The sequence below is a fragment of the Lissotriton helveticus genome, chromosome 8, assembly GCF_964261635.1.
Source record: "Lissotriton helveticus chromosome 8, aLisHel1.1, whole genome shotgun sequence".
Taxonomy (NCBI): domain Eukaryota; kingdom Metazoa; phylum Chordata; class Amphibia; order Caudata; family Salamandridae; genus Lissotriton; species Lissotriton helveticus.
In genome coordinates this window covers 1,562,612,253-1,562,638,684 of record NC_136069.1, presented here as the reverse complement: position 1 = coordinate 1,562,638,684, position 26,432 = coordinate 1,562,612,253, and the positions used below count along the sequence as shown (strand labels likewise).

General features: G+C 44.8%; 2 protein-coding genes across 2 annotated transcripts in view; both read right to left on the bottom strand.

The window, feature by feature from the left end:
* The window catches only part of LOC144773925 (nicotinamide N-methyltransferase-like), a 228,920-nt gene that overhangs the window by 147,217 nt on the left and 55,271 nt on the right, over positions 1-26,432 (bottom strand). The window lies entirely within an intron of this gene.
* LOC144773243 (uncharacterized) lies at positions 17,051-20,560 on the bottom strand. The gene is made up of 2 exons (XM_078658147.1): positions 19,330-20,560; positions 17,051-17,253 (listed from the first exon to the last, which is right to left on the bottom strand). Exons 1-2 carry the CDS (start codon positions 20,558-20,560, stop codon positions 17,051-17,053), a joined length of 1,434 nt encoding a protein of 477 aa, XP_078514273.1.

Below are 26,432 nucleotides of genomic sequence, written 5' to 3'. Positions count from 1 at the left end.
ACAGATCAAGTCCGCTGGAACCTCGTTGGAAGGAGCCACGTCAGGTCCTCTTGACCACCCGTACTGCCGTCAAGCTGGAAGGCAGGAAGGGGTGGGTCCACCTTTCTCATGTAAAACTTTTCAATGGATTGAAACCCGTTTCTAAAAACATTTCCAAGGATTCCCAGGATTTTAAAGACTGCCGAAATATTGTTCCTAAGGACTTTCCCGCAAAAGACATTGCTACAACCCCTTCCCTGTTAGAGAAAACTCCGCAACAGGAGTATAAGCAAAAACTACGGTCTAGTAAGTCAGTCAGTTTGATTGTATAAGTCCTCCCCTAGGTGAAACGGTTAGATTGTTTCTGACATGTATAAAATAGACCCCCATAGTGAGAGAGTCAGTAAAAACTCAATTCAATGTATCGTTTTTCTAAGTTTCATATTATTCATCAGCCTAATGATTTCCTGCACCAGTTATGCCTTTTTCCTGTATTTTCCAATTTCTCATGTAAATAAGTCTGCTAATGCTACAGTAGAGCACACGTTTAGTGATCTGCCTCCTCACGAATATTCTTACCGCCTCGCTATGCGTAATAATTCATTTATCCGTATGTTACATTATTCACACCAGACCAGCAATGCTACTAATTGTTGGGTGTGTGGTCGACTCCCCCCTTTCCAGACACCGAAGGGAGTTCTGCCACTCTTTCCTTATCCTTTTTCACATAATGGTTCGTGTGGAGCATGGTCCACGTTAACGTCATCCGCAACAGATATGTCTTTTCTTAACAGTACATGTTTCCCAGACAAGCAAGGTCTCCCCCACAGAACCGGGTTAGAACTAGAAAATGAAGTGTATAATTTAGGTAATTATTCGTCGAATTTCATGGTCCTGAATGTTCAGTCTGATACTACTCCAGACTCACCTGCTATTTCAGTACTACCAGTCAAAGGCGAATTATGTGTCCGTAATTATGGTTCTGTACACGTAGGACATAGTGAATGTACTACTGTTATCAAGTATAGTGACAGTGGGAAATCTATTTTTAAAGCCTCACGTCATTCTTATTTTGTTTGTGGTCAAACTGCATATGTTCATCTGCCCCTCGATTGGGAGGGAACCTGTTACATTGCCTTCCTACTGCCACCTGTTTTTCTAGCCCCACCTGACTACCATAGGAATTCCTTCCTATTACATACTAGACACAAGAGAAATCTCCCGATTGTCGATTATACTGAAACTGCCGCAGAGCAATTCATTGATATAGATAAAGGTGTTTTCCCTTATTTAGGCACAGTTGTAAATAGTAAGCTAATTCGTAGGTTAACAAGAACCCTTGAAGCAGTAGTAGATGAGACTGCCTCCGCTCTAGGTAACTTAACTGAAGAGCAATCCTTTATGAGAATTGTCGTTTTACAGAATCGTCTCGTCCTTGACGTCATACTGGCCGATAGGGGCGGGGCCTGTAGAGTCCTCGGATCTAGTTGTTGCATTTTCATTCCAAATAACGCGCCGTCTGTTTATTCAGCTATAACCAGACTCCATAAAATTGCCCATCTGTTACATCAAGATCCAGGCACCTGGACATGGTCCGGTTGGTTCTGGAATATAATTTCCGCATGGGGATGGAAATTCCTGTCCTTTCTAAGTATTGCAGTAGCGATCATATTTAGCTGCTGCCTCTGTATACAATGTGGCCCTGCGATTTGCAGCATGTGTGCTACCTCTTGTATTCCTAGTCCTAAGCCCCGTTCTAAGTCCCGTTCCAAGATAATTCGAGACGAGCAAATGGTACTGTATGAAATGATAGATGGTATCATGAAAATTGATGTTTCCTGATGGAAACGTAGTGACAAGGAGGGAATGTGGAAAAGTAAATTTTGCCATGTTCTGTGTCCCTACGCCTCATCCATCATATGTTATGTGTGCATGACCAATATGCATATGTTATTCCCCATGTCCGATTAATGACGCAATTACAGTTGTGTCCACCTTTAGTATGCTAGTTTCCAGTCCTCGTGAATACTACGAATATCAGGCCTATGTAAAGTTACGTTGCCACGTTTCTCAGTGTGCACGTTATTCCATTATAAAGTCCCCGTTTCCAGGCCTCAAAAGGGCCCGGACCACAGATTCAGCTCCTGTCTCCTGAAGTCTCGCTGAGGAGCGATACAGCCCCCACCTGTATCCTCGACCCTTCACTTACTTCCTGCCTCGCAGTGCCCGGTGCAGCTTGGCCCTGCCTCTGAGTCTGCCAAAAGTATGTTATAGTTCCAGTTATCAGTTCAGTCCTCCTTCTCTGCATTCCTAAGCTACTGAACTGCATCAATAGTTCCCGTCATTGTCTAGCCTATGCGGCTCCACGTTAGAGAAATACTGTATTTAATGGTCATTTAGTATTCTTCATCACACACTACATGTAGAATAATGCATGGTCCAGTCTTAGAGTCAAGTTAGTTTTTCCCCTCATGACTTCTAGTTTATATCAACATGTTCCCTAAACATCAGATACTAGATAGGGTTTAGGTACATGTCGCTCTGACCCTCCAGACTTTAGTCTCTGCTCCTAGCACAGAGTTCATAGCCCCCAGCTTCTCCTAATAATACGTCATTGCCAGTTTGCGTGCACCACCAGGTTAGAGGTCCCGGCTCCTTAGGTAGCCCCCTCCTATGTTTCCGCCCCATTCATGACATATTCTGTTACGTTTGCACCACATGTCTATGTATACGCCCAGTTACACCTACTTTTACTGTTATCTTTCGCGACTGCTACGCGTCACGCCTTCTGCTCCACCCACTGCTACGCCTACTGCAATGTAATGCTATGTGTTTGCGCTATGTATAAATGCTCCTGTATTGTTATTAAAAGTTAGCGCGCTCATCCCAGACCCAGCCCCGGCAGCTGCCGGGCCACTCTAGCCCTGCCATTCTGTTCCTATGCAGGTTGTCCTGATCCTGTCCTTATGCTGTAATAAACCTGCAGAAACTCCTACTACCTCGAATCTTGACTCTTATTTATTGAGCTATCTGTTATGCTATATGCCTAGTCAAAAATAGGGTATTATTTATTTATTTACCACAGGGGGATAGAGTGATTCCAAACATGGACAGGAGAAACTTGTTAATCGCAGACGCACACATGGGCGAGGGTCTCAGACACCTTAAATTAAAAGATTCTCTGGAAGAATTACAATCACGGTACTGGTGGCCAGGCATGAGCCTGCACTACACCATGTTTGTAAAAAACTGCCCAAACTGCAACAGAGATCGCAGTGGGGAGAGAAGCAGTTTAATACCTCGTCGTATCAAGGCAGATAATATTACCAGCAAAAAGAATGGCTGGCGATTAACATATACAGGCTAGTTTCCACTTATAATGTAGATCACCAGCACTCGGCTGACGTCCGGACTATTATACAAGATTTGCGAGTCTAAATGGCATATACGCTAAGAGCATGTTACGTTTGACCATTGTTTTCACTCAGGCATACCGGCCTGGGGGGAAACATGGCCAAATGAGCACAGTCCAGCGGGAATCTTCTCACTTCCTTCCTGAGGGTACGGGATGGTGTAAAGAAAAAACCAAGGCAGAAAGCAATCTATAATGGAAAGGATATTAGGTTCGGGAGCTGGGTGGGTCAAACATCTAATAAGTGTCCAATGTAGTCTAAATAACTTGCCAAGAAATTCTCTGAAGGGATTCAGTCCGTACGAATTATTATTTGGAACTAGGATGATGATCTCTGACCTTGATAGTCAGACTTCAGTGGTGAAAGAAAAAACCTTTGATGTCAAAGACCGTTTGGCTATTTTGCAGGACTTAAACAAAACAAGAAAAGACCTGAGCAACATACAGTTGAAACAACAGCCGACAACCACTGAAGAATCACCACCTGTCCCAGCAAGACCTGTCTGGATTCCAAAAGTCGGGGATCTAGTCAGGGAGAAGATCGCGGTAAAGAAGGAATTTGGGCCTTCTTACAGAAAATCAGTTCCTGTCTTGTCTGTCAACGGGACAAGATCAGTTGTACTACCGCCACTTGCTGGAAAAAAGGAGAACCGAGTTGTATCCATCGACCTGGTAAAACCACAACATGTGGCCGATAACAAACAGTAGGCCAAGTGGACTCCCAATAAGTAGCAGAACACCAAGGTTTGCTACCAGTACAGAGGTCCTATCAAAAAGGCTCATCACATTCGAAACGCCTACAGAAGAACAAGAAGGACTATGCAACAATGCAATAGAACTCAGACCTCTGAAAACCCAAATAAAGACATTTAGCAGAGACACACCAATCTATACTGAAGTACCAAGTGAAAATGCAAAAAACAAAAATCCTGAACCAATTGGAACAATTGACAGAACTGCATCCGGTTACTTCATCAACTTCGATGATTCCTCTGACGGCTTCAGTGAATCAAAGACACAGCCATCATCAAAATCCTTTAAAGACAAAGCTAAGGAACTTTTGAAACAACTGAAAGAAACATATCTGATTTCTCCATGGATTGAATTTTGGGTGGGTTTTGGTGCATTTATCCTCATACTTTGGCTCATCATGGTATTTACTTTGGGACGCTTCATTGAGGGAAAATATGCTAAAATGGACACAGCAAGTCAGAACATCAACTTGATCCTCAAACCACACACATCTTCACACGTCGAGAAAAGAGAACTTTCTTCAGCCAACTTCACAGCCAATCCGATACCTGGTGGGGTAGCCTGGGATAACACTGACTATGAAATTTATGGTCCGGTCGAGATCCTGAAATATCCACACCAAATCAAGATCTCCTTGAGTGATTTTGCAAAACCAAACTCATTTGCTGATGATTGGGACTTCGAAAGCATTAACAACATGATGTCTGACTTAGTAATGTCTGCTAAATTTACAAAACATGATTATTTGCAAGGTTCTACAAATTATGATAGTATGTATTGCTATAACCATTATGGTAACCATTTTTTACATAAATCTGCACAACCTAGAAATGTTTTAAATTATAATCAATGGGAACATTGTGCTACACCTCCAAAAGGGAGCTCTAGAACCGTGTATGACAAATATTCATATTTTTCAGGTTTTAACACAAGTAATGCTGAAACATTTTATTTTAAATTGTCAAACAAGACAGGGATGAAAACCATGATAACCAACACAAAATTGATTTATTCAGACTCATTCTTTGAACAAATGAATACTTTTGGATTTGATTATTGGGACAAAAATGTTGGTTTGAAAAGTGTTTGGGGTACAAAAGAATGGCAAGTACAGGGTATAGAAGCCTTGTTTAGAGCCTGCATGATCCCAGAACAAATGATATTTTTAAATGACACTGTTCAACAAACCACCTGTCTTGGCTTAGCCAAAATCAAAGATTTAAATAAACTGTCTATTCCAAAGCCAACAATGTTTAACAATAGCTCTGATACAGATGAAGAGATAGACGTAAACCATATATTAAACCAAAACAGAACACATCCTGATTGGAAACAATGGTTGATCTGGCCCACAGATACAAATAACTGTCAAGACAGATTCCTGAATAAAACACAGGGGTTCAGAATGACCAGGCCAGACCCAAGATATCCCCAAAGACATCACCCAGGGATAATAACAACCTACAGTGTGGGCAAATTATGCCTTCAATGGCTTCAAACTTCCACACTGCCTGAAATTAAGCAACACCTAACTTTACTTACTGATGGTGCTGACTTGCGTGATTTCATTCTGGGACCACGCAAACAGCGTCAAAAGCGTTTCATAGCAGCCTCTGTATATGCAGCATACAATGAGGCCTGGAAGGTTACTCAAATTGAAACAGCAGAAAGAATACGGGAAATTTACCGTATCAATTTGGAAAAATCACTTTCTGTAGTGGACAATGGGTTAATGACTCTGTACTCCAGAATTTTTTCATTGGACAGCATTGTGTCTTCAGCAATCGATATATTATCGCAAGACTTACTGTTATTACAACATGGTCAGTCACAATTGCGTTCTATTGTACAGCTTGGCTGGACGTTACAAAATCTGCGTTCAGGCTATGTGCCTTGGCGTTTAATCAACACAACGTCACTATTCCAAATCTTTAACCTTACTGATAGACAAATCGGTATGGCGCAAAAGGGTGCTGATTATACAATTTTGAGCATTGAAAAACTAGAAAGATTACCAATGACAATGTCAGAACGACCTGTCAGTGAATGGATAATACACGGAATCATAAATATTCCAATCTCAACCTTCAGGTTTCAACACTGCCAAAAATATATACAGGCTGGCATGTACGAGAAATTGGGTAAAGGGTACCTTAAAACAACTTGGAACCTACCCTATTCACATGCATGTGTCAGTAATAAAGGACAGAAAGTGTTTCTTAGTGGCAACAATTGTGCTATGTCACTAAGCGGCACGCTTCTGTGTAACGGAATTAGTTTGCATGGAGCCTGTGAAGGGAATTCATACAACCTTTCATGTCACCAGCAAGGCGCACCTGCAACTGAAATAGAACCATTCTTTCAAAGACTCTATAATGGGAGTTACATTCTTATTGTAGACCGCAGATGTTGTAGTCTTATGCCCGGGACTCCTTATCTAGTCACTACGACAGCGAAGGTCAAGTGCTGTGGACGTTCTTTGTTCCCCAGCTCCTTTCCAGACAGGGAGGCAAGGGCATGGCCCAATTTGAAAATTACTTCTATTCGAATAGATACTTTAAGCAGAATGAAAACAGTGCTTCTACAGACGCCTACAAGGCTCACGTCATCAAAAGAAATGTATGATCTACAAGTCGCAAGGACGACTGCAGAGATACATACATTATTATCAACTAATTCCCCCGTACATTTCGCGGAAATCCTGAGTGAAATCTTAAATATTTCTGATACCAATGGGATCTCAGGGGTATTTAAGACAGTATTTTCGATGGCATTAACACCATTCAAAGCCATACTGGGTATTTTTCCAGATTTCGTCCATTCGATTTTTGGCGGACTTCCCCTGATCCTGGGACTAATTGCATACCTGCAATTTATCTGTATGCAACGTGTGCTAACATACTTGCTAACAGCATACTGGAGACCACACGGGCATATCAAGCAATAGACCACAAAGCTTGTGTTGCAATTCATCAGTTTCTCAATGCTACGTTTCCCCTTTTTCCCTGGGATTGGATACTCTTTCACTTTAACACTGCTTTTACAAGTCTTGCACAAAGTGCAAGGAAAGAATCCTGTCACTGATGTTTTTTGTATGGTCGCTACAAAATGGCTGGGTACTAGCAGATCTTTTAAAGATTTGCTCTTCCGATAGGTAATATCGGGCCTGCTTGGTACCAAATTTCCAATAATGCTGTCTGTCCGCAGCACTTTCCAATTTCTTTTTACCAACTTCCTGCTTGTCCCTGACTCTGAAGAGAAACCCATTTTTTCATTTCATGAAGCTTTATTCGGTACATATAAAATGACCATAAAAGCACAAAAATACATACATAATATAACAAGTACAGCAGATTACAGACAAGGGAAACCAACCAAATATAACTTACAAAATAATTTAAAAACACATAATTTTCCTGGCCCTAATTGATTGGGTTAAAAACATAGCAGTAAAAAAACAGATATCGACATATTGTAGATTAAAAACTAATCTCATAGCCTGATTTACTGTACGTATGCCATATTTTACAAACATAGGTTTTAAAAATGCAATACGAAAATTTGTATACAGTTTACAGATTAAAAGAAAGTGCAAAGTGCTCTGTTTGGATACGCCATCACACATACATGGCCCCTGCGAATGTTTCTTCAGTGTAGGCAGTGCCACTAAGTGATGCGCTATACCAAGCCTCAGTCTAGTCAGCACATACTTATGAGTTGGCCTAGTCACCGTCACCCAAACTAGATAGATAGGAAAACCTTCATCAGTTATATAGTTGTTGTAAAACATGACAGTGGATAAGGATCCGCTGGCAACTGCCCGTTTCCTTGCAGCAAAGGATAAAAATGTTGTTTTCATCTCATGTTTAGGTATTAGCAAAACTTCTCTAGGGTCAACCAAGATGTTCAAGTTAAAAATCTCAGAAAAACATCTAACGATGTATTTTAACCAGGAAATATTTAAAACTTTATCCAACGAAAAACAATCCTCAATGATCGATCTAGAGAAGGATTTTTCCTCTTGAAGCCAAATTGAACGCCAGATCATAAGTGGCCTCAAGGATAGTTGTTCAATCAGAAAATTAATGTCCAATTCTCGGTGGATCAGCTCGGTGGCAGCAGAGGATGGCAAAATCAAAAGCTTTTTTAAAAAAGTATTTTCCTCCAGCTGCAGAGTGCGCGCACAATTGTGTCCCCAGACACCTGCCCCATATAGTGCAATACTAATACACCTAGCTTGATAGATCTTGAGCATATCCCTGGTTCGTCGGTCCCCGACCTTCGCTGCAAACCTGAAAACACCGTGGGCATTTTTTGCCATTTTAATACAGATATTTTTCAATTCATTATGCCACTTTCCTTTTTTAGAGAAGGTGATACCTAGGTAACAAAAGGTATCTACTTGGTGCACCTTTTCTTTGTCAATAAAAAAGCAAGAATTTATTCATTGTATAGGTTTTCCCCTTGTTGATAATCAATTTCCTATCCTTAATAAAGGTAGAAAACCGATCGATCAGGCGCTGTAGTCCTATTGGTGTTCTAGAGAGCAGGACAGCGTCATCGGCGTATAATAACACCGGTACCGGGGAACCTTTGACCTGTGGGGCATCTGCTTTAACACTTTTTAAAATCTTGTTGATTCCGTTAATAAATAAAATAAAAAGGAGGGGGCCAGTACACAGCCCTGTCTGATCCCCCTTTTAATATTAAATTTTGGGGTGCATTCTCCTTTGGTGCCAAAACGCAGACATGTTTTTGTCTCTGGTACAGCCTAGCCAGAAAATAAATTATACCCTCTGGTGTTCCTAACTGTATCAAGGTTGACCATAAAATTGAATGGTCAACTATATCAAAAGCACTACTAAGGTCTGCAAAACAGAGGTAGAGTGAGCCGGTTTTGGCTGCAGTATATTTCCCGATCAGTAAATCTAAATTTAAACACTGATCGATTGTGCCCCGGCCCTTTCTAAATCCATACTGGCTATCGGCGAGGATACCCTCTTGTTCAGCCCATTCCTCTAACCTCACTAACATAACTCTACTCATGATCTTAACTGAGGAGTCAAGGAGAGAGATAGGTCGATAATTTTTTACATCCGACCTGCTACCCTTTTTATGTATCGGGATAATAATGGATTCCCCCCATGTATCGGGGGCATCGGTACATATGGCAGCATTAAAAACTAAGGCTAGGAGAGGGCTCCACCTCTCGGGCGCTGTTTTATATACGTCTATGGACACCCCATCCGGGCCCTGGGCTTTACCCCCCTTACTAGCGTGTATGCCAGATTCAACCTCACTAGCTGTAATATCCAGAAGTAAAACAGGCCATCTATCCGGGTTGGTGGCCATACTGCTGTTAGAATCAAATATATTCGAAAAATGGGCAATCCAGCCGTCACTCGGGACATTAGAGGTTAGGGCTGGGATGTTTTCATCCTTAAGAAAAGGAGATTTAACAGTAACCCAAAAAAGGGTGCTGTTAGATAGTTCGGCTGCCTGGTTTAAAGAGTCCCATGCCAACTGCTGTAGCTCACTTTTCCTCCGCTTTAAAGCAAGCTTGTATTCTGATTTCAGTTTAATTACAGAGTTGGTGTCCATCGGTTTGTTAGCAAGTGCTAATTTTAATTTAGTTAGTAGACTGGTGCACAAATGGTCGAACCACCCCGGTCCATTCTACATTGGCCACCTATCGGTTTAGTGAACCTGGCATTAATAATTTTATTAATATCATTAAAAGCATTTACAACCTGCTTTAAATCTGTGCTATTGTCAAGGATAAAAGAAATGTCTGTTAGACAGTCCCTGACAATAGAACCGATTAGTTTGTTGGCTTGTTCCCCTGCCCATCTTAAACGAACTCCATTTGGTTAATACGGTTCCACATTGGAAACCGTATTACCCACTCTAACATGACATTCACCCCATAGAGTAGTTTCCAATATAACATAATTATGGTCACTAATAGTAGTTACTTCAATCCTCGGAGGAGCACAACAAGAAATAATACTAGAGGAAATAATCACATGATCAATAACTGAGCTGGATTGCTGATTCTTAAAGGTCGGGATGGTATGTCCATTTTCATCTTTAGGGAGGCCTAAAATTTCCAACTCATAACAGCCCATAAAATAGTTTAATGCCTCTCCATAATTGTTATGGCCAAAAGGCAGGTCGTCCACCCCGGACTCATCACTAGATCCACATACTTTTCCTGTTGGCAATTTACACAAAGGAATATTGAAGTCCCCAACCCATATCATATCAAAAGAAACATTAGCCTCTAGCTTCAAATTTTCAATGGTACTGGCCAGATCGTGAACCACTACATCCCTGGTACTATCAAAAATGTTGTGTATAATAGTTTACCAGTAGAATATTGTGATTTGGTTCCTCTAGCAACCAGAGAATCTGAGCATGTTCTCCTACAGTTGTGTGCCTTTTTACTATAATTGGGCGATTAATTGTAACCAATATCAGTAAACCCCCTTTTGCCCTACCCGGTCCAGCCCCCTCCGCAGGCAAATGAAATGACTACCTCCCTGCACCAAGTCTCCTGAAAACAGAGAATGTCATGGGCATTGATAAAGTTCTGCCAGCCCAGAACCCTCCCCTTAGATTTTAGACCTGCGACGTTCCAGCTGACAATAGAGGTCCCATTAACCCCTATGTTAGTCCTATCTGGTATCGTAATTACATTAGGGCTATTTTCCTCCCTATGGTTACCGCTTGATAAAGCCCCGCAGTTATGTACCAAAAAAGGGTTCACCTCCCTGGCTAACCCAGAGACCGTTATATCTTTAATGTTTCCAGTGACAGGTTTATTAATATCCTCACAGCCAAAGTAATATGTGTATCCAAGAGGTCACCCAATCTGACTACTTCTTTGGACATCTGGTCTAATTTGCCATTAAGGGTTTGACCAGTTTATCAAATTTACCATCAATAATTCTGACCAACATATCAAATTGCTCAGAATTCAATTTAGTCATTCCATCCCCTTCCAAGACATCTTCTCCAACTAGGCTTTTAGGCGGTGTTGACGGTCTCTTAGTCTTTCTATTCCCCCCTCGCTTAATTGGTAACTTCCGACACGCGCTGACTACTCTTCGAACCGGTGAGTGTTGGTGAGGGGTATCAGGGGAAACATCCAGCACAACCTGATCAGGGGCCGGTGATGACGGTATATCATTATTTATTACCTCCTTTGTTCCAAAATTTTGGGTATTGTCTAAAACTGGTGTATCCAAAGAAATTAACAGAGTAGAGGGAGAACCGGGGGGGCTAACACGACTTAAAGAACGTCGTCGTTCGTTAATAATTTTATTAACTACTTTAACTAGGTAGTTATCTAGAGTTGCTGGTACTGAAGGGGTTTTAGTGGGTTTAATTTTAGACATACTCAGAGCTTTAAACGTAGCCTGCTTAACAGAAATAAAATAAAAGTACCAAAGCAATCATGAAGCACACAAATAAATCAATGTCAAGAACTCAACGTCCTTTAAGTTTAAAACGTTAAAAGTCTCACTGTAAGATGATGAATTAGTACTGCCAGGGTCCGTGGCCCAGCACAGCATTCTACAGCCCCGGACTGCCACAGACTGCCCGCCCTTTGCCCGGGCTTAGCCCGGCGCACTCCCGCGCAGCGGGATTACCGTTCTATTAAATAACCATCTTGTGGGCGGGGCAGGCAGGCAGCGCGGACCAGGTGGACTGCCGAGCAGGGACTCCTGGTAGAGCGAGTCCCTGCAGCGCTGCTCCAAAGGGCCTCCTCACCGTCCACAAACAGCCACAGCAAACCTCAGGCGTCCAGAGCAGCGAGATGCGACGGCTCCCAGCGGATCCCGTTGACCTAGCGCCACAAAGCGGCACCCGCGTAGCGGGTGCGGCGAGAGGTAGGAGGTTTCACAACGGTCCCACACAGGTGAGCGCAGAGTTGCTAAGGGATCCCAGTTGTCTCACAGGAAGCAGGGCCTTTAACCAGGCGGTGTCCTGTGGGCGGACCAGGTGGACTGCCGAGCAGGGACTCCTGGTAGAGCGAGTCCCTGCAGCGCCGCTCCAAAGGGCCTCCTCACCATCCACAAACAGCCAAAGCAAACCTCAGGCGTCCAGAGCAGCGAGCTGCGACGGCTCCCAGCGGCTCTCGTTGACCTAGCGCCACGAAGCGGCACCCGCATAGCGGGTGCGGCGAGAGGTAGGAGGTTTCACAACGGTCCCACACAGGTGAGCACAGAGTTGCTAAGGGATCCCAAAATCAGTCTCACTGCATCTTCACTTTCTTGAGACTTCTCTGCACCTTTGTATTCCAACAGTGTCTGCCTCTCTGTTGCTTGTACCCTCATGGCTGTCTCATGCAACCGATGATTATGATAGCCCCTCTGTCTAAATCTCCCTATAGACTCACTAGCAGCTTGTGTATAATCTGCGGAGAGTGTGCAGTTCCTCTTTAGACCCAACAACTCTTCATAGGGAATGCTATGGATCAAGTTCCGGGGGTGTTGACTGTTTTTTGTGCATATTTTATATAGCTAGAACTCGACCCGAAGGTATTGGAGCGCTTTACATGAGCACCGTATTTACATTACACATTCAAGCACGGGGAGATTAAGTGATTTGCCCAGAATCACAGGATTCGGACGCGACCCCGAGTTTCGTGCATATCTTATCATTTGCCACGAAACCTGCGAGATCTAAAAAAGGCACTTCAGTTTTGCTCATATAGCTTGTGAACCTGAGGTTGAGTGCATTGTCATTTAGAACTCTGATGTATTCTTCTGCCTCTTCCGGGGTGCCTCTCCAGACAATGAAGAGGTCGTCAATATAACGTGCCCAAGGGGAAATTTTTTTGACCCACCTTTCATTGTCTTCTGCCCGGGCCATGTGCTTCTCCCACCAGCCTATAAACAAATTTGCATAGCTGGGGGTGAAGCACGTGTCCATCGTGGTCCCCTGTGTTTGTAAATAGAGCTGACCCACAAAAAGAAAAATATTGCTACATAGATGGAATTCAGCAATCTCAAGTAACATCCTGCTTTGTATCTGAAACTTCAAGGGCCTGGTTTTCAGGAAGTTTTTGAGAGCCATTAGGCCTCCATCATGTGCTATACCAGTGTACAGGCTGGTTATGTCCATAATGATGAGGAGAAAGTCTGGTTCCCATTGGATGTCTTGGATACGTCCTATAAAATCGGTTGTGTCCTGAATGAAAGAGCTAAGATCGTTTTCTAGTGGAAAAAGAAAATTGTCCACATAGATAGACGCCTTTTCTAGCAGGCTCTCTTTACTTGAAACTATGGGATGCCCTGGTGGTTAGAGGGCGTCTTTGTACACTTCGGCAAGTGGTAAAATGTAGGAAACACAGGACAGTCCAACTTCATAAACTGAAACTCGTCCTCTTCCAAAATGCCACTTGCCCTCCATTTCTCAAGTCGGTGATAGAACGATAAAACACTGGTGTTATATCTGTCTCTTCTGACTTTCATGTAGCTCGTCCTGTCTCCTAAAAGGCGTAATGCTTCCTCCTTATATAGTGCTTTTGATATAACCACCACATTGCCACCTTAATCAGACTGTTTAATTGTGGTGGAAGTGTGCTCTTTCAATGCCTGACTGCTAACTATTGAGATTTTGAGAGATTGAATTTGCGTTTGTAACTTGACTGTAAATTACCAGCTCTCAAGTTATTTAAATCCTTGATCATTGTCACATGGAAACAGTCAATGGCATCGAAGGGCATCTTGGGGATGAACTTGGATTTGACTTAGAACCTGCTTTTACCACTTGTTTGCTCAATCCCCAGACAGTCCATGTTCCCATTATTCTCTTCATTGTGTTCTCTTTGTGTGGTATCCATTTGTAGCTCATGTCGAGTTTGCAACTCTTCTAGGTCATGTCCCGTGAGATCATCTGTCACATCCTGTGTTGTTCTAGATCCAGGATGTCTTGGATGTAGGATAAAAGTATTTTTTAATGTTAACTTCCGTACAAAATGATAAAGATCAATTTGTGTCTGCACATAGTCCCAATCTGTTGTTGGACAGAATGTGAGACCCATTTCTAGGATTTTAATTTCCATATCCGACAACGTTCTGGAAGACAGATTGATCACAGCCAGCTAATTTACATTTTGTTGCCACCCCTTTTGCTCCTTGTCATCCGAGGGGTAAACCCAGCTCTTCCTGTTTTTCCCCCCTCTTCTGGTTTTCTGGTGTTTTCCTTTGGGGATACCTTCTCCATGATTCCTTCATCAATTTGTATTCCTTCTGAAAATGTGTTTCTTGACTGGTGCTGGCTATTGCCTATCCCTTCTGGGATTCTGCGCCTCAGACAGATCAGTTTAAGTTTCTGTCTCAGATGTATCTCTTGGGTCCTGCTGCTTCGCCTATGATGCTGTTGTCTGTAATACTTTCCTTGGTGCATCATATTTTGAGGCAAAGGTTAGCACTCAGCCTGACTCATAGTCCTGCTGGTCTCTTGCAAACTTATTTTGTTTGCGTCGTTTTATGTCATTTACATATGAGATGAGTCTGGTTTTCATTTTTGCTCTGAGATAATCTATCTCTGTCTGATTGCCGAGGGTTGTGATTTGCCCTTCAATGTCTTTGATCTCATTCAATAATTTCACTCTATCGCTCTTGGCATAAGTTATCAGAATTTGTACCATACCTTTAGATGATGTCACTGTATGGTCTACTCAATCTTTTATTAGATTGTGGTCCGGGTTCTCATAAGAAGGGATGGTGTAGATTCTTATGCCTAGATGCATCAAACAGAATTGCATTCGCAAACGGTGCGAATCGCAATTTTCGTCCATTTGCGAATGCAATTGACTAATTTGGAATGCATCATGCATTTCGCAATTTTAGGAATCGCAACCATGTTGCGATTTCTAAAATTGCGATTGCATTTAAGAAATCGCAATTAGAGCTTTCTTAAATGCAATGCATGATTATTTTTAAATTGCGAATTCGCAGTTTGGAAGAGGTAAAATAGCATGAAATTGAACTTCATGCTAATTTACCTAAAACTATCAAATATGCACAAATTGCATTTTTGGAAGTTTAAATTTACACACACACACCAAGGGCATGTGTGGGTGTGTAAATTGCATTTAAAGTTACATTTCAGGGGTGCAGGGAGGGGTTCTTTGGACCCCCCCTGCACCCTTGAAATTGCATTCACATTTTGCGAATCGCAATTTGAAATTCGCAAAATGTGATTGCCTTCCCATTCATTCCTAAGGCCTTTTGGCCCATAGGAATCAATGGGAAGGGTTTTCCTTAATTGCGATTCGCAAATTGTGAATCGCAATTAAGGAAAAATACCGAATCGCAAAAAAAATGCGAATTGTTCATGCATTGCCGTTTGCGATTTCTAAATTGCGATTCCTTAATTTTCACAATTTTGCAATCGCAAACGGCAACAATGATGCATCTAGGGGTAAGCCCCCTAGGTATGCGTCCCACATCCAAATACCTCTGAAGGGAAGTGGCCTTTACTTGTGCTCGCGCCTCCGTCCACTTGCTGTGCAAACGCGGCGCCTTTAAAAACGAAATCCGCCGCTTCTTGTCTTTCGGCGTTGATAAACATCTCCCCTCCTGGAAATGACAATTCCCTAAATAGAGTCTTGAGATATCAGCATAGATTGCCAGAGCTCTACGCACTTGCCGACAATTAAAAATTTGCAAACATTCGTGACAAGAATTTTCAATTCTATTAAGGACACGGAGGCGAGGATTATGCTTTCTCGATTTCTTTACTACTAACAGCAGCCAATAGGAACACAGTAAAGAAACGAAAAACTACAACTCCCATGAGCACTTAGATAACCATAGAGAGCATAACCCTATATAATGAACCATAGAGGGCAAGACTTCCTCTTTCTTTGGTCAGTAAGTAAAAGTCAATAGAAAAAAAGTCAATTCACGTGGAACCGCAGAACAGCCTGGAGAAACATCCGTAGGCAGCAGGAGAAGGAGCATCCAACGACAATCCAGAGGAAAAACAAGGAACAGGAGACTGGAAAAGCAGAATTCCACAGGTCCAGAAGCCGAAAGACCGGGACCGACGCAGGAGAAAACCACTGAAGCTCACTTCTGGTCAGAACCTAAAAGAAAACCAGAGCCGTAATACACATTCCCAGTACCAGAAGGCAAAATACAAAAGGGTAGGGAAACAGTGCAAGAAAACATGTCATAGAGTCATAACGATGATAAAATACATGATACATGCAGTAAATTACAGATGGGTGGGATAATCCTCGCCTCCGTGTCCTTAATAGAATTGAAAATTCTTGTCACGAATGTTGCAAATTTTTAATTCTATGGCAGGACAGGAGGCTCAGATTATGCTTGTTCAAAGCTGGTTCACCACCACAGAAGCAATATCCACAACAGGTTTGAAATAGAAGGTTTTAAACACAGTATCAGAAGACCAATCTGCGGCCTTCATAATGTCCAACAAACTCACACCAACAGCAAAAGCCTTAGAGGCCATGGCACCCCGAGTGGAATGCGCTCCGAAAATGGAGACATCAATACCAGCCTCAGCCATGAGCCAACGTACCCAACGGGCCAGGGCAGCAGGCGTTACTGGCCGAAATGGTTTTTGTAAAGCAATCAACAACTGTCCAGACAAATCCTGCCGAAAAGGAGCAGTACTTACCTCATAATCCTTCACGCATTGTACCACACATAACTGTGGGTTCTGAGGAAAGGCCGGGTAAGAAACAGAGGACATATTAGTTTTGGTGCGTCGGGAAATTGTAAAAGTGACTCCATCCGGAGAAAATGAACGCCCTGCGAGGTCTAATGCTCGGACATCCGAAAGGCGTTTACAAGACACTAAACAAAGAAGCATAGTCAACTTCGCTGAAAGTTGCTTGCGAGACAAGGAAGAGTTGGGAGGCTAAGCTTCCAAAAAACGTAAGACAATGGAAACATCCCAAAGTGCCACATACTTCGGACAAGGCGGTTTAAGTAGCCGAATACCACGAAGCAATTTAGAAACCATTGGATGCTCCCCAATAGGTTTCCCATCAACAAAATCATGGCCCGCAGATATAGCGGAGCGAAAGGAATTGACCGTCCGGTAGGCAGAACCAGAAGAAGCTATGGAAGCAAGAAAATTAGCCACTAAAGTAACATCCGCTGAAGCGGGATCCAAGTGTCGTTCAGAACACCAACCACACCATCGGCGCCAAGCTGATGCATAACGCTTGCGCGTGTTGGGGGCCCAAGCTTCAGAGATAAATCGCGAAGCGTCTCCAGATAAGCCAGGGATTTGCCAGCGTTCCCCGAAAGGCGCCACGCAACCAGTCGGAGCTGACTGGACAGTACCAGAGGATGCGGGCGGAGTAGAGGATCCAACAACAAGTTCCACGTCTGTGGAAGCAGGAACGGCGTCGAGCAACTCATCTCCAGAAGATCCGGAAACCATGCTTGAGCCCTCCAAAGAGGAGCAATGAGAACCATTTCTGACTGGAAGTGCTTTGCTCGTGCCAGGAGTCGCGGAATCATCGCGAACGGGGGAAACGCATAGCAAAGATGAGGGGGCCACGTTTGAAGAAAGGCATCCGTGGCCAGAGCCTCCGGATCCGGACGCCAGCTGTAAAACCTGGGCAACTGGGCATTGAGGCGAGATGCAAACAGATCGATCCAAGGCCGACCCCAAAGGCGAGACAGGTTCCGAAAAACCCGGGGGTGAAGTCGCCAATCGCTGAAGTCCAGCAGATGGCGAGAGTTCCAGTCGGCCACCTGGTTCTGGCGACCCGGAAGATACTCTGCAATAAGAGTGATCTTCTTCTGAAGGCAGAAATGCCAGAAGTCCTTCGCAATCTCGGCCAAAAGTTTCGATCTCGTACCCCCCAGCTTGTTCACATACCTCACCGCAGAAATGTTGTCCATGCGGAGCAGTATGCAACAACTGGTAGCCTGAGGAGCAAGGCTGCGGATCGCAAACGATCCCGCCAGGAGCTCCAGACAATTGATGTGAAGACCCAGTTCGTCTTGTGACCAACGGCCTCCCGTCGTTACATCCCCGCACCGGGCTCCCCAGCCCCAAAGACTCGCATCCGATTCCAGCACCATATCCGGAGTGGAGCCGAACAGGGCTTTCCCGTTCCATGCCTCCATGTGGTTGAGCCACCACCTCATCTCCGACCGCGCTTCCGGTGACAGAGGAATCAGATCGGAATAGCGAAGACCCTTCTGCAAATGTCTGATCTTGAGTCGTTGCAGGGCCCGATAATGCAAGGGACCCGGAAAGATCGCTTGAATGGAGGAGGCCAACAGCCCGACAATCCGAGCGATCGATCGTAAGGACACACTCTGTGTGGACAACAGTAACTTCAACTCCCTCTTGATAGACCTGATTTTCTGGGAGGGTAAGAGAAGTTGGCAAGAGACTGAATCGACCAGGAAACCCAGGAACTCGATCGACTGAGTGGGAATTAAATGAGATTTTTGAGGATTCACTAGAAACCCTAGAGACTGTAACAGATCGACCGTCCACGCCAAATGGGACTGCAGAAGGACTGGACACTGAGCCATTAACAAAATGTCGTCCAGATACACGATCAGACGCACCCCGCGCGCCCTCAGCGATTCCATGACCGGTCGTAGGAGCTTCGTGAAGCACCACGGAGCGGACGAGAGACCGAACGGGAGAACCGTGTATTCGAACCACCTCCCCGACCATTGGAATTGAAGGAAACAGCGATGAGGCGGAAAGATGGGAATGGACAAGTAAGCGTCCTTCAAATCCAGACGAACCATCCAGTCGCCCTTGCGAAGGAGATCCCTGAGAAGATGGATTCCCTCCATTTTGAAATGGCGATAAACCACTCCGTTGTTGAACTCCTTTAGATTGAGCACTAGGCGAGAACCTCCCCCCTTCTTCTCCACCAGGAACACATTGCTGACGAACCCCTGAGGATGCCGAGACGTCCGAACAATGGCTCCCTTGACCAGAAGGGACTCGAGTTCCACCGAGATGACGGCCCGATCTCGTTGGGAAAAAACAAGGGGAGAAGGGGCGAGAGTTTGAAAGGGAGGATGATAAAACTCGATGCGGTAACCTAGAACCGTCTGTAACACCCAAGCATCGCTGGAGATTGTACGCCAATTGGGGAGGAAATATTGCACTCTGCCCCCCAGAACAACTGAATCGTAAGGAATTAGGCTCACCTGAGTTTGCGAAATCTTGTCGTCCACCTTGCTGTCCGCCATAACCGCCTTTAGAGGCCTGCCCACGGCCTTTGCGGGAGGGGTAGAACTTGGACTTGGAACCGGAATAGGCGGATTGTTGACCTCCACCCTGCTGGGACTGATTGCCACGCTGTTGGCCAGAACCACGGCCGAACGAACGTCCCTGTGAACGTCCGGCCCTGCCAAAAACCGGGCGGAACGCCCTGCGTAGCTGAGATTGTGCTTTGTCCAGGCCACTAAATGTCGAAACAAATTTCGTCAATTCCTTGAGGAACGGCTGGCCGAACAAGAGACCCTGAGCCAGGGGCCCCGACTCCGAAGAGGCCAATTCTGTCAAACGTGGGTCCATCTTAAGAAGGATGGAACTGCGACGTTCCGTAGAAAGAGCACAATTCGCATTGCCCAACTGACAAATAGCCCGTTGGGCCCAACCAATCAGTTCGTCCGGGTCGATACCAGAAGCAGACCCTTGAGCCTGGTACCCCAAATCCAGGATCTTAGTGAGCGGACCAAGGAGATCCAACAATTTATCCTGGCACAGGCGCCAGGATCGATCAATGCCCTTTTTGGGATCCTTCGTGAACTTCCGAAGGTAAGTAAGGATCGTGGGATCTACCTCAGGAGTGTCTGCGAGTTTATCCGCCAAATCCGGGCGAGGACACTCGGAACGCAGGCGAGAACGCTCCTCCTGGTCAAAGGAATGCCGAATATGGTCCTGGACGTACTCCGCGACCTCAGGAGCTGGAAGCCAGGACTTTGAACTGGGATGTACGATATCGGTAGGCTCAAAGGTAAGCACCGGTGGATGCGCCGATGCGTCAACAAAATGTTCCTTCCTCGACTTCTTAGCCGGAGGAGCAGATGGACCAGAAGAGGACGAAGAGGACGAGGCATCCTCAGTATCCGGGGTAGAAGACACAGCCACCTTAGTACCCTTGGAACTGGATAAAGTTTTCGCCAATTTGACAAAGTCCGACCTGTGGGGGTTCCCTGGCGACTTCGAAGAGCGCTTGGCAGAAGCAGAAGGAATCCAGCCCTGTTGATGAGCATAATCCGTCAGGTGACGCTTCAGTGGCCCAATGGCACGGACCAGCGCAGAATTCACAGAATGCTGCACCCCTTGATCAAGTGCGTCAACTAAATCGTACTCAAAGGAGTCCTCAGGCTCCTCGTCATAATAATATGCGTCTTCTTCCTCATAACCAGCCATTGCAATAACAAGGTTGATAAGGACAGACAGACAATAGCCCACACTGAAAAGATACAAAGAGGACACCGAAGTGACCCAGTCAGGGGGAGTGACAAACCCCTCAGCAAGCCTCAACAATGGAGAGCAACACACTCTCCACGCAAGAAACAAAATACAATGTGGAGGGACAGGCTTGCAAAAAGCCACTCTAGGCAAAAGCCTCTACAAATTATCCAACCCCAACTTTCACGAAGGAAGGGTGTCAAAGGGGAGCACTCGGCAGGCCGTGGGCACAGGCTTGAAGAAACGCCGCCGTCAGCGTGTCAACTAATCCGTGAGGTACACGGAAATGTAAACAATGGGTCGTCGCGCATGCGCAGACGCCCGCCTGCCAGTGAATGCTGAAAGGGAGCGGCGCGCGATGGAAACGCGCGACCGCTCCAGTCCCCAGTCCCACTCCACCAGAGACAAGGGCACAGAAAGCGCCCGAGCCAAAAGAGAGGCGACACCGCGCTCTCTAACACACACGGCGAAGAAACAAGCCGAAAGACACGGAGCGTAGCAGCAGGAGACTGCAACAGACGCTCGCAGCAAACAAGCAAAGGTAATAGGCGCGCACAAAGCAGGCACAACGCAAAACAAGGCAATAAGCACAAGAGAATAATAAAGTAGGATAAATGACTTAACTGGCTGCGAAGCAGCAAAGAAAGAGGAAGTCTTGCCCTCTATGGTTCATTATATAGGGTTATGCTCTCTATGGTTATCTAAGTGCTCATGGGAGTTGTAGTTTTTCGTTTCTTTACTGTGTTCCTATTGGCTGCTGTTAGTAGTAAAGAAATCGAGAAAGCATAATCTGAGCCTCCTGTCCTGCCATAGAATTACAGTAATAGGCATTCACCAGGGCAGCTGTCACGTCGGTAAGATGCTAGCATCAACCTTTGGTCCCACTGCGTCTCGGTGCTCCTCCTCAGCGACTTGTCGACCCCGCAGTTCCTTGCCGAACTGCCAATTCCCGGTGGCGGCGGAGCGAGTTGATTGATTTGCAAACTAAACACAGAAACCGCCCAACTTTTCTCGCTCTCAAAAGTGCGGGTGCAGCACACGAAAACATTTGGCATTACAGCTTCTCCACGTAGAAAAAAACATGGCTGCACACTCAGGCTCGATTGTGCAAATTCATTTTTATTTCAGGTCCAGGAGAACGAGGAAGGCTAACACACGCGTTCTGGCACCCTGGCCTTCGTCAGTGTTAGTTAACTCAGTGAATTTTAACCTTTAAATAATAAGTTACTTCATTCGTCAGCAAGTGATTTACATTAACACAAACAAAGCACTTCTCAAAACAGTTTCCTGACTTGCATTTACGTGGTGGCCATCTTAACATGATTAGGCTTTACAATCCTTTTGCAAAAATGTGCCCCATGTACCACAGTTACATAGGTTTCACCACTGATCTATTGGAATAACAATTCATTTTGTTACAAAGATTCATTAGCCAACAATTATATACATGTAATAAGAAAATCATTATCCCGTTGATGATAAATTCTTATAATTAATTGATAGTAAAATCCATGATGTAAATGCTGTTTCCCGGAAGAGCAGGGCAGGAAAAGCTGATGTGGGGCTGATACGGGCATAGTGTTGTATAACCCTCTGGTGGGGTGCTGCGAATCAAGTACCAGTGTCCCTCTCATTGCATTCTGAGCTCACTTGGCACGTGCCTCATTAGGAACGCGATTCTCTCCCCTCCTCAACTGGACAGAACAGGGGCAGGTAGGGACAAATTGCGGAAGCCTCAGTACATGGGGTCTTGCCGAAGGTCGAGGGGCAGTCGAGCCTTGGGGTCTTGCCATACCTCGAGGGCCAGTCGAGCCTTGTCCACTCATTGGCATGGATGCCTCCTTATTACGCTGTCCTGGTCATGCCGCGACCTACCTGGGGGGGTGACAACGGAAGCACCGGCCTGAGGGAGACAACAAACCTCTTCCCTCCCACCTCACAGCCAGTCAGTATGGTAGGCTGCCGAAGGGGGCATGCACCTTACATCGTGCTCATAGCAGGTGCGGGGCGCCTCATAGTTTGAAGATTATTTCCCCCTTCACAAGGAGCAGTTCAGCAGCAGACATTGTCGTGCCCAGACAGTGGGCGCTAGGACCCTGGGACTGGAGCAAAGGGAAGGGGACACCGGACACCACTTCCGGTCAGGGATGAGGGCAGGGAGAGAAGATGACTAGCAGGGCAAGGGGCAAGACATGCATAGATGCTGTACTAAGAGAAAGAATAAAGGTACCTTAATACCAGCCACCGTGTCCTGTGATCCTTGGGGCTCTGGGATACGACAGCCATCACGGGGTTAGACCCACTCATCGCCAATGTGGTGTTCTGGGTCCTGGGCCCATGTGCTAGGGTAATAATCAGGCAAACACAGTGGGTGTGCGACTAGAACTGGTCCAAGGCAAGGGCGCCCGGTTCCTTTTATTAGCAGGAACACCTGACAGGTGGCGCCTGTGATGGGTGGGTGCATGGTGTGGGGTGCAAACATAGGCAGAACACTAGAACGTGTCCAGCAGGACACTACAGTGACCTCTATGAACTTTAAAGGGGGGGGTCCCCTCAAGTTTTGTTACGCCACTGTAATAGCCTTTTGGAAGGACCTGTGCAATTGCTGGGGAATATCAATAAACCTTCCAGCCACTTAATATAACTCTAGATAGTATTAGGAAGGAGGTTGGCATCTTTATGTAGCTTGGACTTGACCCAGACGTATGATGGCGGTAAGTGGCAACCTCCGCTTTGCCGGCAGAGTTTGCAGAGTTTTGCCACTCTCGGCAAACTCCCCCAGCAAAGCGGAGTTTGCTGCTCACCCCTGGTATTGGAGCATCTTAAATGAGCTACATAAGCATCAGTTACATTACACAAAGTTGCATTCATGTTTTTAGGCATGTGGAAATTAAATGACTAGCCAGAATAACATTATGTTACACCGATACCGAGACTCTAAGCCCATTTCCAGTTTCAAAGTTAGCAGCTGTAGGACAGCATTTTTCAGCTTCCGTTCTTCTTGGATAAGCATGACACGTGCAACTACACCCTATTCTTGATATCAGGTTTAATTTGATCCAAAATAACCAAGTTAAGTGTGCCATGCAGTGGTCTGTGTACAGGGCACTAGTGCCCAACTGCCAGGACTTACATGTACTGTACCTGGGTTGCTGCACAACCGCAGGCATTCAGCTGGGCACATCCATGACTGATATAAACATTCCTCTGACCCTCTTCAGGTCCCTTGTGGCTGTGTCATTGGACAGTTATGTGCTGGTCTGCATCAGGCTCCCCTGTGGCTCGAAGCCGCAGATAAAACTGTTGAAAAGCAAGCTCGTGTCCTGGGTCTCCCCACTTCCACCCAGACACTTCCCAACACTCTCACGCAATCATATACAAATTATTACACACCGGGATCAGGCCCACTTGGGGGCATATATAAAACAAGCGCAGCAGCCCGATCACCACCACCGGTCCTCTTGGGACACCGCGAAGTCTGAGTCCCATGATGGCTGCAGGCACTTCCTGGTTAAAGTGCTGGCAGCCATTCAGATCCTCCCATTAGATCTGTGCTTCAGCTCTGCCCAGATAGCTACATTTCTTTCTTCAATAATAACTCCAAAAACTACTATACGGATTTACACCAAATGACAAGAATCACACATTCTTGACCAAAAGTGCTACATTTGGTGTAGTTCCGCCCAGATGTTTGGGCTGTAGTTGTGTCAAAAAAGCCAATGTGAAATTGCATGGGAAAACGTGTTTTAGGTCCCCCATTTTTTTTAGCCCCCGCTTGACGAATAAACCCTACACAAATTGAGTTTAAAATCAATGGCAAAGCGCTAGGGTTTACAACAGAAAAATCATTTTTAACTTCTTGATTGATAGATTGAAGCATTTCAAGGAAAGTTTAGAGCCAATCTTTCATGTTTGCTCACTTAGAGGTTTAAAGATGGAGAGAATGTTGTTGAAGGCCTTGCAATTCACTAGTTTTATAGTAGTAATGAGATAAATATGTTGAGCTCCTTTGGAATGTTTAAACTTGGTGTTATGAAGTACACCTGCTGGCCTTCTAGCCACCACTGTTGAAATAAAAAACAAAGGGAGGCATTCGAAATACTCATCTGGTGCAGAACACATACCTGGGGAATGCAGGAGACAAGCCCTGAGATGCACTGTAGCTGTAGCCGTGACACATGTCTGAAGTACAGGGTATACATGCCAACAGACCCGATTCAGGAGGTACGCTCCGGATTTTTTAAACGAAAAATTTCTTCTTTTTATCTGTCTCCCACCTAAAAGTGCCTCTGCTTCACTAGAAGTCGATAGGGAAAAGGCATTCTCTTGATTTGGTTTTGAAATTCTCTCCCTTTACAGGATAAAATTGTTGGCATGAATGCAATGGGGAGAGACACGATTGCTCTGATCTCCTTCCGAGGCGGCATTGGCAGAGCCAGCAAAAGTCCCAACGCAACCATGGAGCAACATGACCCCAAAGAGAAGTCAGACTCAGGGAAGACGGTATAGGGGTGGGAGTGACAAACATCTTTCTCTTCATAAAAGGGACTCCGCTGAGGCATGGAAAAGGGTCAATACAATTGAAGGAACCCGAAGTATATAAGCTATGGGTAGGACAGGGTTACTGTGTGTAAGGAGTAGAAGGGAATACAGTCCGCTGTGCATGCAAAAGATGAGGCATGTAGTATTAGGACAATGACTCCCCTTAATTGACAGAAATAAATACTCCCTACACTTTAACTTAATGAAGAAAGGGCTTGAAACACACCAAGACAAGGTAAAGCCAAAACCTGTCACCCTTAACAGAAAGCAGTCAATAACCACCATTACTTAATCCTCCACACCAAAGTGGTGAAGGAAGAATGATTAGCTATTACAAACACAGTTTCATGACAAAAATATGCATCTACAACCCGATATAGGTGAAACTAAACTTGCTTCCTAATAGGAAAAACAGACAGAGAATTTGGACTGAGTTTCAGCTCCACAAGAGGATTTAACAGTTAATACAATGCATGACATACTAGGTGAGAGCCCCAAAACAACAGCAATAACATATGGTGCTAACATCCCCAGTACAAATAAATCAAAAACAAGCATTTACAATGCAATCGGTCTCGCCTTTGGGATCTTATATATATTTAGCTCTGCAGCAAGTTTAACCTGGGTGCTGAAACATCTACTCTTCTTTAACATGGCGGAAAAATAAGCACCAAACTGTATGACATGCTGGGTATGGGAAACCATGGAGAGAAATATTGCCTTTCAGCGGGAAACAGTATAGTCCAAATCTCTGTTTTTAATATACAATCAGGGCCTTCGGTGGTCATATCACTGAAAAATACAAAATTTGAAAAAAATATTATTGTCTATAGGTGCTCATGGAAGCCAATTTCTATAGACTGGAATCCAGAGAATACTAAAGTGATCCTGATATTTTATTGACCTCTGCAGGTAGTTTTCTATCAAGAAATTTAAATAGAGGCAGTTGCCAGACAAAAAATAAAGAAGTTCCCTAAGCAGAAAGCAATTCTGGTATTTTACTGACCTCTGCTTGTCGTTTTCTATTAAGAAAGTTAAATAGAGACAGTTGAACAGAAACAAAGTCCCTAAGAGGAAGCAGACAAGTCCTAGGACTGATCTCAGAAGCTCACAAAGTACATACACATATAAGTATATACTAAAGTATATAGAAGAGGTCTTGAATGCTCGACATAATGATAGAGGAACTAGAACACAGACCTAACAACTACTGGGTCTGCCGGGAAGGCACTTGTATTAACCGTTCCAGGAGGCATAGCACAAAGTGAAGTGGGAAATTCCCTGGATT

Coding starts and splice junctions, on each gene's coding strand:
- LOC144773243 (XM_078658147.1), bottom strand. CDS start 20,560: ATGGCTGGTTATGAGGAAGAAGACGCATATTATTATGACGAGGAGCCT. Junction 17,254..19,329: donor ACAAGATTTCGCAAACTCAG/GTGAGCCTAATT, acceptor TTGCTTCCATAG/CTTCTTCTGGTTCTGCCTAC.